A 16645-nucleotide genomic window follows, 5' to 3' on the forward strand; every position below is an offset into this window, starting at 1 on the left:
GTTTTCCACCCACCACTGCCAAAGGTGTGCAACAAACACCTGCACTCAACAGTGCCACAGCTGGCAGGAAAGCTATGTGGCGGTGTGCAGACCTTCATGGTCCCTGGCAGTCTCAGGGCCCCTGGGATGGGGATGTGTGCTGACTCACCTGCCGCGGCCTCATCCCTGCACTGCATGTGTATTCTACTAGACAATCGCTGCAAGTATGAGTAGAAGAGATATTAGAAAAGAATCCAGAGCCCTTCATCCTGCACGTCCACCCCAAGGAGACCCTAACCAAGACACAAACAGGGGCATCTCAGTGTCACAGTAGCAGGAATGCTAGAAACTTAAATATCTGGTAACAAGGAGAGGATCCAATAAATCATGGAACAGCCACAAACTGAAATATTATATTGCCATTAACAATGATGCTCTCAAATAATACTTAATAAACAGGAAAATGTTCAGCCAGCCATGATTTAACATTAAGTGAAATAAAAGGATGACAATGATCATTCGCATATGTGCACAGAAAGGATATGAATATGTAAAGTAAAAATATTGTAAAAATATGTTAATATGTAAATATGTAAAAAACTACATATATATGTGACACTGAAGATGATTTTAATTTTCTTCATTGTACTTTTCTATCTTGTTTAATGTTTAAATGTCTATAAAGATGGGCATTTCAAAAATTTTAAGAAATTAATGAGCCTGTGGTTGTACACAATGTAGATTTACACTATTCATGTAATCATACATATACACAGGGTAATAATGTCTGTCTCAGTTTACTATCTTTCCTTCCTCAACTTCCTCCCCCTCCATTTTTCTCTACACCATCCAAAGTTCCTTCATTCTTCTCTTCCCCCACCACTGCCATCCCCCAATTTGGGGTTTTTGTATAAGGAATAAGTGTGTGTGTGTGTGTGTGTGTGTGTGTGTAGTAAATGTATATATACATACACAGAAAATATCCACAAAAATTACATCTAAGGAAATGTTAACCAGGACTCACTATGCACGTAGTGCAGGGTCTGGAGACCACCTTAAAATCTACTGATAGAATTTATTGCAAAGTCAGAACTGTTTTTACCTAATTTTGTCTTTCTTTCAAAAAAAAAGAGGGCTGGGGAGATAGCTCAGTTGGTAGAGTGCTTGCCTTGTAAGCACAAGGCCGTGGGGTTGATCCCCAGCACCAAAAAAAAAAAATACCAGTTGATGCAACTATTTATAAAAAACAGGAGGTAATACACCCACTAGGAAGGAGAGAATGGAAAAGGAGTGAGATATCTTGCAACTTTGATTCTATGAAAATACTGGTATTTAAGAGACCGTTCAAACTTCATTGTAATTACAACAGGTAATTATTTTTAAATCTCCGTAATATTACAGCCAACCATTACTACAGAACATGTAATTTTTTTTCTCTTTTGGTAGGTGTGTTTGACGAATTCATCAAAAAGTCCAAACAGAAGCTGGGTGCAATGGTGGCACACACCTGTAATCCCAGGAACTCTGGAGCCTGAGGTGGGCTCACAAGTTTGAGGCCCGCCTAGGCAACTCAGTAAGACCCCGTCTCAAAATTTAAAAAATAAAATAAAAACAAAAAATAAAAAGGCTGGGGTGTAACTCAGTCATAGAACATCTCTGGATTTAATCCCCAGTAGCACAAACACACAAACATGGTTCACACAGGGAAAAAAAAACTGGTACTTAAATTTTTAGAGTACCAATGTATCCTTATTAGTTAAGGATAAACTTTAAAACACTTTTTTTTTTTTGAGGTGGGTCTCAATATATTGCCCATACTGTGGCAAACTTGTGGGCTCAAGTGTCCTCCTGCCTCAACCTCCCTGAGTGTTAGGACTACAGGTGTGGGTCACCATTTAGGCAGCTTCTAGCTTCCACTTCCTCCTCTTGGGATACTCACCCAGAACTCAACTAACATGATGTGAGGAAGCCCAACCCACGTGGACAGACGTACCGTAGGGTTCTGGCTGGCAGCCCAGGCTCTAGTCCCAGTGAGCCATCAGCATCAACTGCCAGACAACTTATTGAGGAGACTTTCAAGATGACTTCAGTTCCAGTCACCACCTATCATGACTGCAAATTCATGAGACTCTCAGTGAGAGCTGCCTAGTTGAGTCTAGGCAACCCACAGAACCCAAAGAGAGAATGTGTTGTTAAATCCCTAAGTTTGGGTGATTTGCTTAGCAATGCATAACCAGAAGAGGGAAGAAAACCAGCATGAGAAAGAAAGGCCAGAAACTGGCCCAAAGCTGCCATATCTGCTCAGTTTCATGAACCACACTGCATAGCTACTTGCTTCCTGCTACACAAATCAAAGTATCCCTAAACACAGGAGCACTGCCCAGAAACAGTAAGAAAGAATACCTGGAAAATCCTAAAATAAGGAACAATATGACAATCTAGCATTCCCAGCAGTACTCTGATCACATGTTTTGGGTCCAATTTGCATCATTATTCACTTTTCCTGTTCATTATGCTTATATGATTTTGTCTCTGTGACTTCCTGTTCTGCAATGTTCTCCCCACTGTTAACTACTTGTAAAACATTTAATTCATGATCAGGTCTTAAAGCAGAGAGATGAGAGGTTGCATGAATTCTTGAACTGGATTTTAAGGTAGAAGAAAGAAAAGGAGAAGATGTCATCATTAAGCCAAGTAACTGAGACAACCATCTAGTTAAGCCAGGGTGGGGGCACACAACAGGAATCCCAACCACTCTGGAGTCTGAGGCAGGAGGATTGGAAGTTTCAGGCCAGCCTCTACAACACAACAAGACCCTGTTCCAAAATTCAAAAATTTTAAAAAGGTCTGGAGACATAGATCAGTGGTTAAGCCCCTTTGGGGCATAATATATAAAATGCAAATTATATATGCACATTTTATATACTTATATATACATATGAGTATATATTGTACTAACATTGGGGGGGGGGTTGTTGTTTTTCTGGTACCAGGGATTGAACCCAAGGTGCTTAACCACCGAAGCACATCCCCAGTTCTTTTTATATTTTTTAATTTTTAGACAGGGTCTAAGTTGCTTAGGGCCTCTAGAAGTTGTGGAGACTGGTCTTGAACTTTGGATCCTCCGGATTCAGCCTCGAGTTGCTGGGATTACAGGCGTGCACCACCACACCCGCTAACATTAGAGTGTTGTTGTTTATACACACAGCACATAATTAGGAAATTGGAAAGAGAATCCACCTTTAGGAGTGAGGCACAAAGAGTCTATGAGGCAAAGATGGATTTAAATACATCGTGCAGTTTACAGCACACACAAATTACCAAAAACCAGGTAGGACGCGATGCAGGTCTAACACAACCAGCAGTTTCAGCTTCACCCAGCAAGGGAGGCCGACTTGCACGCGCCCCTGGTGACAACCAGGAACGACCACATCTGAGTAGCAGTGCTTTACAAACTGCCTGGCCGGCTGCGCTCGGGCTGTCCACAACCCACACATCCAACCGTGGGCAGACTTTTCTTCTAGGATGACGCCCTCACTTTCTAATTTCGCTAAAAGGGTGCTTCGAAGTTCCTACGAATACCGCTGCCACGAAACCACTACCGCTTGACCCCAAAAATGAAGCCCACGCCCAGGTCCGGCGACTGCACGCCCAAGCACGTCCCCGGCAGGGCGCCGGCTGCGAGCGCCCGGAGCCACGGCGAACGTTCAGGAACGGAACCCCCCGGCGTAGCACCCAGACCCGCTCCCGCACCTCCGCCCGCACCTCCGCCCTGCCCCGCCGGCGCCGCGGCGGGACGCGGCCCGGCCCTGTCGGCCCACTCACTCTTCATCCTGCGAGCCGATGCCCGCGACAGCCCCCGGCCGACCCTGCGCGGAAAAGACAAGGGCAGGAAGGCGGGCGCCTGCCCTCCTCTCCCTGAGGCGGGGTCCTGCGCTGGGACCTCCGCGGTGGCCCCTCGCCCGAGAGCGTTAGGATCCGGCCGCCATATTGTATCCCCGTCACCCTGGCAACCGTCGGCCCTGACCGCCCCGAGGCGGAGCCCGCGCGTGCGCAGGAGCCCGCCCGCGTACGCGTGCGCAGTGCGGCGCGCCTCCGCCGCCTGGTTGCCTAGCGACCGCCGCCGCCTCTTCCAATTTAAAACCTCGCGGGCTGGCATCTTCAGGCTGTCCTAGGCCCTCCGTGATTGAACGGAAGAGATCCTGCAACGTTCACTGGCTCCCGAACTCTAACGCTAATGGACACCTTTTCTTTGCCGTCTCATCCCACCGCGGAGCACCCACCAGTCTGGTCCGAGCGGCTGCCCAATAAATGTGTACATTTTTCTTTTTAAATTCAGCAAACATTTGTTTTGCGCCAGCACTGCGCAGAACACGGATATAAGCGGCAGGGTAGACCCGCTTCCGGACTTCCGAAACCTGCATTCTGTGTAAAGCCGAATGAGTGGGGCGCCCTGCGTGCGCGGCGACCACGCGCCCGGCACGGCGACAGGCCCAGAGCTCGGGCCGGCCCTGGACTACCCGCTTCCCTGTGTTCTCAGCGTGGAGGAGAAGAATGTGCCAGCCGAAGGAGCGGGAGAAGAAAGAAGGAAGGAAAAAAAGACAGAAAGGCAACGTATGCAAGTTGAAATCCTTTCAAAGCTTTCCTCCATCCTAGTCTCTTTCCTCCTCGAAAAGGAGACTGGCAATAATTGAGTGGCGTCTTTTCGGAATTTCTGTGTATGTACTAGGACAATTTTTCCCGTAGCTGAAAACTATAGGTAACTCTTACATATTCTTCTACAGTCGCTTTTTTCACTTAATATGTTATAGTCACTTTGGGTTCGTTTTGTTTCGTTTTGTTTTGGGTTCTGGGAATTGAACTAGGGGCACTTTACCACTGAGGTACGTCCCCGGACCTTTTTTTATTTTTATTTTTCATCTTGAGACAGGATCTTGCTAAATTGCTGAGGCTTGCCTGAAACCCGTGGTCCTTCTGCCTCAGTCTCTGAAGTTACTGGAATTACAGACATGTGCCACTGTGACTGGCTAGTCACCTTTCAATATTAGCACATAGAGAGCTGACCTACGCTTTTTAACAGGTGTGTAATATTACATGATTTCATTTTTTCCCTAAATATGCTTCATTTTTCACAATTACAAACAAGACCAGAAAGTATCCGTGTACAAATCTGTAAACAACCATGTGATTGTTTCCATAGGAGCTGATAGGTTAAAAGGCATCCACAATTTAACTATAGAAAATCACTCACCAGCAATTTCTGCCAACATATTAAAAAGTCTCTATACAAATTCCCTTTTCTCCATTCTTGCGTGGACACTATTATCTGTAAGATTAAGGAACCAGAAAAAAAATGATTTGGAACATACAATATTTTAATAATGTGTGTGGGGGGGTATTGGGGATTGAACCCAAAGGCCCTATACCAATGAGCCACACTCCCAGCCCTTTTTAATTTGAGACAGGGTCTAGCTAAATTACTAAGGCTAGCCTTGAAATTGGTATCAGTCTCTCAAGTAGCTCAGATTAAAGGTATGTGCTACCACACCTGGCTTAAATTTCTTTACGGTTAAAAAAAATTAGTGGTGTTAAAAACTACATCCCAGTACCCCTTCCCCCCGAAAAAAATTATGCTGGGCATGGTGGCACATGCCTGTAATCCCAGGGGCTGGGGAGACTGAGACAGGAGGATCTCTAGTTCAAAGCCAGCCTCAGCAAAAGCAAGGCACTAAGCAATTCAGTGAGACCCTGCCTCTAAGTAAAATACAAAATAGGGCTGGGGATGTGGCTCAGCTTTCCAGTGCCCCTCGGTTCAATCCCTGGCACCTCCTTTAAAAAAAAAAAAAAAAAAAAAAAAAAAAAAAACCTATGGGAGGCCATCATTTTGGGTGGAGTTTCCACACTACCCTACAACAGACCAGACCAAACCAAAATGGAGTCCCTCATGTTAAATACCACATAGTCAAACTGAAACTTTAGATCCCAAAACAGACTAGTTTTTCCCAAAAACAGGAGATTCCAGTCTACCCAAATCAGTTTGGCTTTCACTCCTGCCACCGCATAGTGGGAGCACCCATTCTGTTGTTCAATGGAGGCTTCACCAATTCTTGAATCTGGAACAAAAGCCAATTCAATGTATAATTAAGTATGTTGTAATTTTATCTTTAGACACTAGAAAAATGTCAAAGGACAGCTGATGCAATGGCCCACACCTGTAATCCCAGGCTGAGGCAGGAAGATCAGAAGTCCCAGGCCAGCCTCAGCAACTTAGCAAGACCCTAAGAAACTTAATGAGACCCTATCTCAAAAAAAAAAAAAAAAAAAAAAAATTAAAAAGGGGTGATGTGGCTCAATGGTTAAGTGCCCCAGTACCAAAATAATAATAATAATAATAATAGTAATAGTAATAGTAATGGTAATTGGAGGAGCTGGGGCTGTGTAGCTCAGTGGTAGAACGCTTTCCTCGCCCATGCGACGCACTGGGTTCTACAGCATCCCATAAAAATAAATAAAGATATTGTGTCCACCTAGAACTAAAAATTTTTTTTGGAAAAAATTTTAAAAATAGTAATTGGAAGCCACTGAAAAGCAGTAAGGGGGGTGGCGGGGGAGAATATACATGCCTTAAGGAAAGAAATATTTAAGATCACCTGGTTTCTAGAATCAACGAATTTGTTGTAGCAAAATAGAAGCAACATCTGAAAAATCCTGTTTGTTTTTCTTTTGTATATCTAACAGTTTGACATGTACATGTTGTATAATGAAGCATTTTTGTTTCTGGGTTTATTTTTTGTTTTAATTTTTTCCCCTCAGAATTGACAGCAGGAATTCATTTTTACTATTGGAAGTATTCTGCTCTCTCCAACTGTGTGCCCCTAGATCCACAGTCAACACAAAGAAATGTAGGAAGAAAGTTGGAAGGTAGTTCAGGTAGTTCAAGGAAATTGTGCAGGAGATAGACAAAAGAGGCCTGGCTGATGGAAGAGGGAAGAAAATCAGAGCATCAACTCAGGTCTCACCTCTGAAGAATCGTGTTCCAGAAAAATAAAAAATACAGATGAAGGAGATTATCAAATCTCCATCAAAAACATTATTCACCAAAAAATGTTTCCAGAATGAACAGGCACCTTTCTGAGTAAAAAGGCCTAAGGAATGACCAGCATGCCGAATTTAATAAGATTTTTAAAGAATTCTTTTTTAGTTGTAGATGGACACAATACCTGTATTTTATTTATTTATATGTGGTGTTGAGGATGGAACCCAGTGCCTCTCACATGCTAGGCAAGTGCTCTACCACTGAACCACAACCCCAGCCCTTAATAAGATTTTTTTCACAAATATTTACTGAACACCTATTATGACCCAGCATAATTTTAGTCACGGAGGACAAGGGAATTAAAAAAAATCCACAGCAGGGCTGGGGATATGGCTCAGTCAGTAGAGTGCTTGCCTTGCAAGGTACAAGGCCCTGGGTTCAATCCCCAGCACCACAAAATTCCGCAGCAAAGCGCATCTCATGACATTTCAGAGCAGAGGGGATGGTGAGAAGTTCCAAGCAGTGTTGAAAGAGGAAAAACTAGTCACATCTAAAACCTTGGGTTCCGGTATTAGAAGTCCTAATTGGGACATCTCATTGGACTGGACATAGAAGACAAAGTGTGGCTTTCCGCTTGCCGAGGGATCTCTCTACAATCTCTGTTGTAGAGTTTTCTGGTTATCCGCCAAGTGTGAGGACAGAAGAGAAATGTGTTCAGATGTGCAGGAGTCTGAATGTGACTTTCCCTAAACCTTTTCTGGGGCAGCCACAGGCGAGGTCCAGAACCTAAACAACAGGTAAGCGACAGGAGCAAAACCTGGAGTCGGGAAGCAGGGGATCTGGTACTGGAGAGGGGAAAGGAACCCCAGGATGACAGAGAAGGACAGCCCAGGATGAACCAGGCCGTGGGCCTGGAGAACAGCCAGTGCAGGAGAATGGAAAGCTCCAGAGGGATGTCTCACAGTTAAAAAACAAGACCCCACTGCTACAGGGTCTCACGTGTGTGACTGTATGAAGAGGAGTTTCATAATTTGGTCAGAAGACCAGGGACTATGACCTAGAAAAATGAGCAAACAACCCAGAGGGACACAAAGAGCTCTATCAGAAAGAAATGTAATTATATTACACCTTGTGACTCAGTTAGGACCAATGTTTACAGTCAGAAGGATGTAAATACTGAATACTGATTTGGGAAAAAAATCAATGGTATTATTATTTGGGAATCATAGGAGAGGGCAGTGTGTGTGCGTTGGGGAAATGCTGGAAAAGAACTATGTTCTCATTTGTACAGCATGAAGCAATGGATAATGTCTAACACTGAAAAAATAGTATATTCAAATTATTTAGATTTGTGGGAGGAAAAGGCAGAAGAAACTAAAAGTTGGTTACCTCTAGGAGTTGGATTTGGTTGATAGGAAAGGGGTGGAGTGGGTGAATGCTGTCTTTCATCATAAGCTTTTAGTACTATATGGTCTAAAATTATATACTTGTCTTTTATTTTTTCCTAAGTGTAGCACTTCAATTTTCGAAAAGCATCATTTGGAGATCAAAGAACTTAAAATCAGGGGTTGGTGTGTTGATCAGTGTCAGATGCTTGCCTCATATGCAGTGAGGCCCTGGGTTTGATCCCCAGCACCACTTACTAAATTTATAAATATTTAGAGTATGTGCATATGTTAAACATTTAATGACTTTTCCTTCCTTGCTTTCTTTTTTAATTGCACCGGGAATTGAGCCCGGGGCGGGGCGGGGGGGGGTGCATTTAACCACTGAACAACATCCCCAGCATCCCCAGCCCTTTTCTGTATTTTAGAGAGAGGGTCTCACTGAGTTGCTTAGGGCCTCTTTAAGTTGATGAGGTTGGTTTCGAACTCGTGATCCTCCTGTTCAGCCTCCCGAGCCGCTGGGATTACAGGAGTCCGCCACCATGCCCGGCCTAATGGCATTACTTTAAAAAAAAAAAAAAATAGTTTTTAGTTGTCAGTGGACCTTTATTTTGCTTATTTATGTGGGGTGTTGAGAAGTGAACCCAGTGCGTCGCACATGCTAGTCAAGCGCTCTACCTACTGAGCCATAACCCCAGCCCCTAATGGCATCGCTTATTAACTTAATCTAAAATAGAATAGGTGTTGAGAAATTTAATGTTACATTCTGTTTGCAAGTTGAAGCTTTAATCACAGAATAAGTGAAGGTGCATGTTATGGGAATCGTACCCCTCAAAGTAGAAGGTCCAACCCCTGCTATGTCCACTGTGCGTTTCAAGGGAAGTGGGGTGATGACGGAGGTAATTAGGTCAAAATGCGGTCATCAGGGCCAGAATGACTGGAGTCCTTTCAAAGAGGGGCAATCCGGACACGGCGACGCTGGAGGACCGCCAGGAGGCGGGAGGGAGAGCCGCGAGCAGTGCTTCCCAAGTGCGGAGGGCCAAGGAGGACCTGCACCCCGCGGCCAGCGCGGAAGCGGCCCGCACTGTGGCCCGGGAGCCGCTGGCGCGCCGGAGCCCAGGCTCGGGCAGCGAGCGGACCGCGCGGGCCTCGGGCGCCCTCTGATGTCCGCCGCCGCGTGCGCGCTCGGGGTCGCCAGAAACCGGGCTGCACATCGGCGTGCGCCCAGGCTCGGCCCCTGCGGCACCCGGTCCGCCTGGCTTCGCTGGGCAAACTTCGATTGCCCACCTACTCGGCGCCAGCCGCTGTCCTCGCAGCTGTCGAACAGAGTGGACGGAGCCCACTGCCTCCCGCTGCCCACGTCCTAGGGGCGGGAGGCCAAACAGCTCTGGAGAGATGGGCAGGGGAGGCCGCCTCCCCCGCGCGTGCGATTCTGGACAGGGGTTCGGGGAAGGCAGCCTCGCAAGGTGCAAGGTCCGGGGACGAGCGGCCAGCAAGAGGCGAAGAGCGCGAAAGCCCCGAGGCTGCAGCAGGTGCGGGGCTGCAGCAGCGGGAACCGGAGCCGCCGCGCAGGGGCGCAGAGCAGAAAGCAGCGGGCGAGGCGGGTCTCTCGACGGACTCACTCTGGGCGTAGGCTTGCCAGGCACAGTACGGTTACTGTTTTTGAACTGTTTTAGTATAAGCATGTCCCAGATATTGCAAACGATGTTTCATGGTTTATGTGAGATTCAGTGGGCTTCCTGCATTTTGATTTGCTAGATCCGTCAAGCCTGGAAGAGCTGGACCGGAAGGAAAGAGAGTTGGAAAGAGAAGTGACTTAATCTGACTTCGTTTTAAAATGGAAAATGTGCTAGGCATGTGCTGGTAATCCAGCTACTCTCGAGACTGAGGTAGGAGTATCGCTTGAGCCCAGGAGTTTGAGACCAACCTGGGCAACACAGTGAGACAGCCCCCCCCACCCCCAACAAAATAAATAAGATGATTTTTAAATTAATACATTTGACTCTTCTATTTATTTTGAGTTTTTGAGTGGAAGCATTCTATTGGAGCTTCACAATTAAAGAGACCAACACAGAGCTAGTTAGTATTTCCCAACAATAATAGAACATTTGTCACTGAGAACGTGGTTTGACTAATCATAAACTAATGGGACCGAACAAGCTGCACTTTCCAGAACTATTCATTTTCTGGGGTGGGGGGGACACACAAAAGAAACAAAACAAAAGATAAGTACTTTTTGGGCTAGTTTGTGTGTGTGTGTGTGTGTGTGTGTGTATGTGTGCAGGCACTCTACCAACTGCACCGTATCCCCAGCCCTTGGGCTAGTATTTTTATGGAGGGGTGGGGGTGGGGAGCTACAAAAGGTCATTTTTGGCATGGTTCTGCGGCACCATCTAGGACACATGGAGGATGTGGTCCTGACTCACACTAATGAACCTCGGTTATGTGGGAATCAAGGACATACATAAACTCGTGTTATCCAGCAAGCCAGAGGAACTCCATCCATTGGCAAGATGGATTCAGATTTTACTTGAATTGCTGAACTTCTGGATTGGCTCTTGTTTATGGAGCAGCACTATGCCAGATGGCTGTGAGCTCTGGGAATGCAGCTATAAGCCAAGTGGACAGGATGCAGCTCTCACAGGGAGAGCTTTACCACTACTGGGCCCCACTGCGTCCTTGTGTGGAACACAAGTGTCACAGACTTCAGGAAACTGACCCAGCCTCCCACCATGGCTCAGGTAGGTCAGCATGGCACATGAGCTTCTCTGTTGTTGGTCACATCTGTTTTTGCTAAGCCCATACTAGGGGCAGGGCACTGCCAAACTTGGTGAGTATGTGCGAACCGATTGGCTGCTTTTCTAATGTCAGTCCTCTAGACTTTCTTTAGGAGGGGTGAACTATGAAACATCCTTTCAATAAGGTCTATAGATCAGCTGGAGTTTGGTTCTTCTTTCAACAGGGAGGACAGTGGGCAGCAGTGGCTGTCTGTTGGAGAAGTCAGAGCAGAGGAACGGACATGTGAACCTGGTTCCCTTCCTGCCCTCTGGGAGCTGACTAGGCCACAGCAGCAGCCCAGGGGAGGCTCCTCAGCAACCAGAAACCCCAAGACACACGTGCCACGAATGGACAAGGTGGAGTCCTCTTCCCACCCCCCTCCCCACCCTCTTTCCCCCCTGGTATACAGACCCTATCCCTTTGCTACCCCTCTGGGGTGGTACTGTTAGTTGCCCACCCAGCAGCTATTTCAACCTTGTACCTTGTGCCATGTGATGTATTCCATTAACAAGAGAGCAAATTGAAAACATTTTTCCAGCATTAAAAAGAAAAGACACTGGGCAAGGTGGCACATGCCTGTAATCCCAGTGGCTTGGAGGCTGAGGCAGGAGGATCAAGAGTTCAAAGCTGGGCTGGAGTTGTGCCTGGAATGTGTGAGGGCCATATAAATAAATAAAATAAAAAATCCATTGACAACTAAGAGTATTAAAACAAAAAAAAAATTTTTAAAGGTCAAAGTCAGCCTAAGGCCCTAAGCAACTCAGAGTCTCTAAATAAAATACAAAAAAGGGCTGGGGAGTGACTAAGTGGTTAAGCACCCCTGGGTTCAATTTCAATTCCTGGTACCAAAAATAGGAGGGTGGGGAGGAAAGCATGCTGTACTTTATCTACTCAATGAAACCCTATACTGTAGAACTCCCCCACCTCCCCAGGACTGGAGATGGAACCCAGGGCCTCACACAGGTTAGGCAAGTGCTCAGCGTTCTCAACAGGAACTATATAAAATGACATTTGCCCTGTAATGCCAGCTCCTCGGGAGGCTGAGGCCAGAGGACCGCCAGTTCAAGGCCAGCCTGGGCAATTTAGCAAGACCCTGTCTCAAAAGACGAACAATAAAATGACAACTGCAATTACTAAGGGATAGGCTTGAAATAGAATATTAAGTAGAAAAAACAAAATAAAATTGTATTCTTTCAAGTAAGGCTTTGGATGCAAAAATACCTTTTAACTACACCTCTACAATAAAAAAGACTGGAAGAAGGAAGCCAAGACCCCAGAGGCTGCCGTTCGATGGACGGCGGGGCGTTCGATGGCTCTTTTGTCCTTAATCGGGCTTCCGTACGTTCTGAATTCGAGCTAACGAATTCGGAGAAGCTTCGTACCCGGAGTTTCCATGCGAGGATTCTCAGATAACGAAACTAGCATCGAAATGGACCATTCCGAAAGCTTACTCCCAGGCCAAGGCTCCGACTTCCCCGCGGAAGCCTGGCTTGGCAGTAGGAAGCCGGCTCCGGAGCCCCGGGCCTGGGTTTCTCCCTCCCGCCGCTGGGGCCGGCGCAGAGTCAGAGCCGTAGCCACCGCGGGCTCGGCCGGGAGTCAGGGCCGTCAGGCGCCAGCGCGCTGCCAAGCCTTCTAGGCGTCAGGGCAGCCAGCGATGCGGGCGGCCGGTTAGCTCAGTTGGTTAGAGCGTGGTGCTAATAACGCCAAGGTCGCGGGTTCGATCCCCGTACGGGCCATGAGTGTTCCCACCCCCCTGGGGGCACTTTCCGCAACAGTTTTTCTAAATTAGTGTCTTTCGAGGCTCCATTTTATTTTCGAGGCATACCGTGCAGATGAATCGTTCGGGACTCGGTCCGGCGCCCCTTGCCAAGTCACCCGTGCTGCCGGTGCAGGCCGAGCCGCCTGCAGTCGCCTGCAACCTCCATTTTAGGACATCGCTGGTTAGGCCTTTACACCTGTGGGTTCCAGGGAACGTGGGCCTCCCCGACCTTTCCCAGGGTCCAGCGCGTCTGGAGGTGCCACGGAGGCAGATGCTCTCCGACGGCTCCGCCTAATGGCCTAGTGGCCTAGTGGTCCCTGCGCAGGGACCGCGGTTTCACCGAGTCCTGGGGTTGCAGACGCAGGTCTGCAGGAACGCACGCGGAGGTTTAGGGCATGTGACCGCGGCGCGGCCCAGCCAGGAGCGAAGCAGTACGGAGAGGCCCAATCTCAACCCGCAAGGCAGCCCGAGCGTGCATCACTCACTGGAGCCCCAAATCTCAGGGCATGGCCCTGTGTTTAGTTCAACAAAAGCCAGTTTCCTAGGGTCAATGCCACCTCACATCAGGACTTTTTCCAAAACATCTCCAGTGAAAATATCTCCACCATCATTCATTCTTTTCTCAAATGTGTGTGAACCTCTGATCTAAACAAGGCTCAAGTTCACAGACCAAAGGCTAAAATTAAGCCCAGGGTGTAGTCAAAGGGATGGATGTAGTAAATGCCAGCAGATGGGACTGTTATTATTCAATAGCCCTGGGCTGTTATTATAAAGAGTTGGTTTGAAGAACGTGGGGCTGCTGACACCTAGAATACCTGTGCACACCTAGAAATCTATGTGCAGGGTGCTGGATTAGGCCAGGGACACAGCATGGAGTGAAGTCCAGCACTGAGACCAGATCTAGTTTTGAACTCCTTATTTAACCTCACATGCTCCTCATTTTCTGTCATAGGCAAAGTATGTTTTCTTTCTTGTGAGTCTGGTAATCAGCAAGAAGGCCTTGGGGCTGCTAACCCCTCCAGCCTGTCCTTTGTGTAATGTCAGGAGCTTTAGGTGGGCAAACTAATCAGTGACAAGAATAACCCAAGCTGCTGAGCCTGGTGGGTGCCCACCTGTAACCCAGCAGTGGGAGGCTGAGGCAGGAGGATCGAGAGTTCAAAGCCAGCCTCAGCAACTTAGCGAGGCCCTAAACAACTCAGTGAGACCCTGTCTCTAAATAAAATATTTAAAAAAGGACCGGGGATGTGGCACCATGGTTAAGTGTGTTTGAGTTCAATCCCTGGAACAAAAAATAAATAAATAAAAAAGAATAACTCAAGGAGATAATGTTTGTTCTTGAGATTTGCAGAACCAAAAAGCACCTCCTGAGTAGGTAATGAAGATCAGATGTGTCTTTTGTCCACAAACCTCCACCTACTAGAAGGTGCCTGCCAGTCTGTGACCACCCATCTCCTACACAAGCTGCTCCGACATCAGCCTCTGGGGAAGACAGCCTTTTAGGCTTTTGGTAATAAAGTTCTCTACCACCACCTTGCCTCTTTTTTATTTTTATTTATTCTAATTAGTTATACAGGACAGTAGAATGCATTTGGACACACTTTACACAAATGGAGCATAATTTCTTATTCCTCTGGAGGGACATGGTGCTGAGTCACACCAGTAGTGTCATCATACATGTCTGTCTTATTCTACCGTCCTTCCCATCCCACCACCCCACCCCTCCGCTCAGTCCCGTCTGCATAATCCAAAGTTCCTTCATTCCCTATCTGCCCCCCACTATGGATCAGCATCTGCTTATCAAAGAAAACATTTGGCCTTTGGTTTTTGGGGATTGGCTTATTTCACTTAGCATGATATTCTATACTTCCATCCATTTACCTGCAAATGCCAGAATTTCATTCTTCTTCAAGGCTGAGCAGTATTCCATTGTGTTCATGTACCACGTTTTCTTTGTCCATTCATCTGTTGAAGGGCACCTAGATTGGTTCCATAGTTTAGTTATTGTGAATTGAGCTGCTAAAACATTGATGTGGCCGAATCACTGTCATATGCTGATTTTAAGTCCTTTGGGTATATGCTGAGGGGTGGGATAGCTGGGTCAAATGGTGATTCCATTAGTAGTTTTCTGAGGAATCTTCATACTGCTTTCCATAGTGGTTGCACCAATCTGCAGTCCCACCAGCAATGTATGAGTGTACCTTTTCCCCACATCCTTGCCAACACTATTACTTGTATTCTTGATAAAAGACATTCACCTTGCCTCTTGACAAGATGTAGTGGGACTGGAAAACTAAGCCTGTGTGCTAACAGGGGTAGATGTGGATTGCTGCCCTCAGTGCACACCTTCCAAACTTGAAGGGGTTCAGAATATACTACTGTGGCATAAAAATTATTTTGAAAAGGTAGTTGAGTACCAGTAATCTCTCATCTATCTAAAAGCAGAGCCTCCCGGAAGAACTTGAAAGAGCTTACCTGTCAAATCTTCTTCTGGGGAGCAACCAGGGAAAGCCAGACTCCTATCCTACCACTGGAGGGAAGCCGCACCACACCCAAGCAGACATGCCCACAAAGCAACCAGATCTCTCCCCTGTTCTCCTAAGGATTCACTTACATCTCTGAAGTGCCTTTCTCCCCTCCCCTATTAAGGTAGTTAGTAAAACTCTAACCCCCTCCTTAGTCAGATTTTCCCATGTACTCTTTTATTACCTTGATAAAAATACACCATTAATTTTTGTCTTTTATCAGTTTAATCTGTTTTTTTTTTTTTTTTTTTTTTTTTAGTTTAATTCAAAGTCCCCCATTCAAGGAAAGGTTTTTTTCCCTCCCTGACAGGTTCAAAAAGATGATAAAATTGGGCATCATGTTCTAAATGGTGGAGGAGATTCTAGGCTTAGGGGTTAGAGGAAACCTTTCTGATAAGGGAGGATGGGAGGACCGGAAGGGATTTCTTTTAAAAGGGGAGGAGGAGGAGGAGGAGGAGGAGGAGCTGGGGTTGTAGTTCAGTGGTACAGCGCTTACCTAGCACAGGGCAAGGTACTGTGTTCGTTCCTTAGCACTACATAAAAATAAATTATTGTGTCCATCCATACTAAAAAATTAAAGAAAAAAAAGGCGGGGGAGGAGGAGAAGAGAAGAAAAAAGGAAGGATTAAAGAATTGAAACAAAGTCCACAAGCCTGATCTTCTCTCTGGTCAACACCCAATGTGTAGGGGTGCCAGGCTAGCTCAGGCACAGGTAAGGGCCGTGGAGTCAAGACCCCCAGACTCAGGGAGTTGGGTGAAAGCAGGCTTGTGGCAAGCAGCCTGCAAACTCGTTTATTGCAGGAACAGGTATACATTTTATAAGTTTCTTGCCCAATCACAATGTGCCACAAGGGATCAGACCACCAGGCTCCTATACAGTTTCCCTTGGTAACACTAGGTCAACTTGGGGCAGTTGTTTACTTTTCTAGGTAGGAGAAGCGGAATGCTCCTCCCTGCAAGTTTACACACTTGAGACATTAACTGCTGCGAGCCAAGAACTAGGATTTCTCCCAACACCAACGAACTCTGAAAAGGCAGGAGTCTGATGAGAGTTGAATACTGACTCGGATGATGATGGTGGTCCTGTGGAGAAACAAGTGATTAGAAGGTCTTTCAGAACCGTCTCCAGGGCTTGTGTTGTGGCTCTGTGGTAGAGCACTTGCCTAGCATGTGTGAGGCACTGGGT

The 16645-nt window shown here is 46.6% G+C and overlaps 1 protein-coding gene and 1 non-coding gene across 10 annotated transcripts in view; one reads left to right on the top strand and one right to left on the bottom strand.

Moving 5' to 3' along the window:
- The window catches only part of Mok (MOK protein kinase), a 52351-nt gene extending 48376 nt beyond the window's left edge, over positions 1-3975 (bottom strand). For all 9 annotated transcript variants that reach the window (XR_007106990.1, XR_007106989.1, XR_007106991.1 and 6 more), the window contains exon 1: positions 3805-3975. Coding sequence is in view for 4 of the 9 variants with exons in the window: in XM_047538918.1 (XP_047394874.1) it covers positions 3805-3811 (7 nt within the window). In the remaining 5 variants the exon portion in view is untranslated. The remainder of the gene's footprint in view (positions 1-3804) is intronic.
- Positions 3976-12840: 8865 nt separating this feature from the next.
- Trnai-aau (transfer RNA isoleucine (anticodon AAU)) lies at positions 12841-12914 on the top strand. Its single transcript has one exon. It is a non-coding gene; the product is annotated as a tRNA-Ile (tRNA).
- Positions 12915-16645: the final 3731 nt, after the last annotated feature.

Source organism: Sciurus carolinensis, chromosome 2 (assembly GCF_902686445.1).
Source record: "Sciurus carolinensis chromosome 2, mSciCar1.2, whole genome shotgun sequence".
Classification (NCBI taxonomy): Eukaryota; Metazoa; Chordata; class Mammalia; order Rodentia; family Sciuridae; genus Sciurus; species Sciurus carolinensis.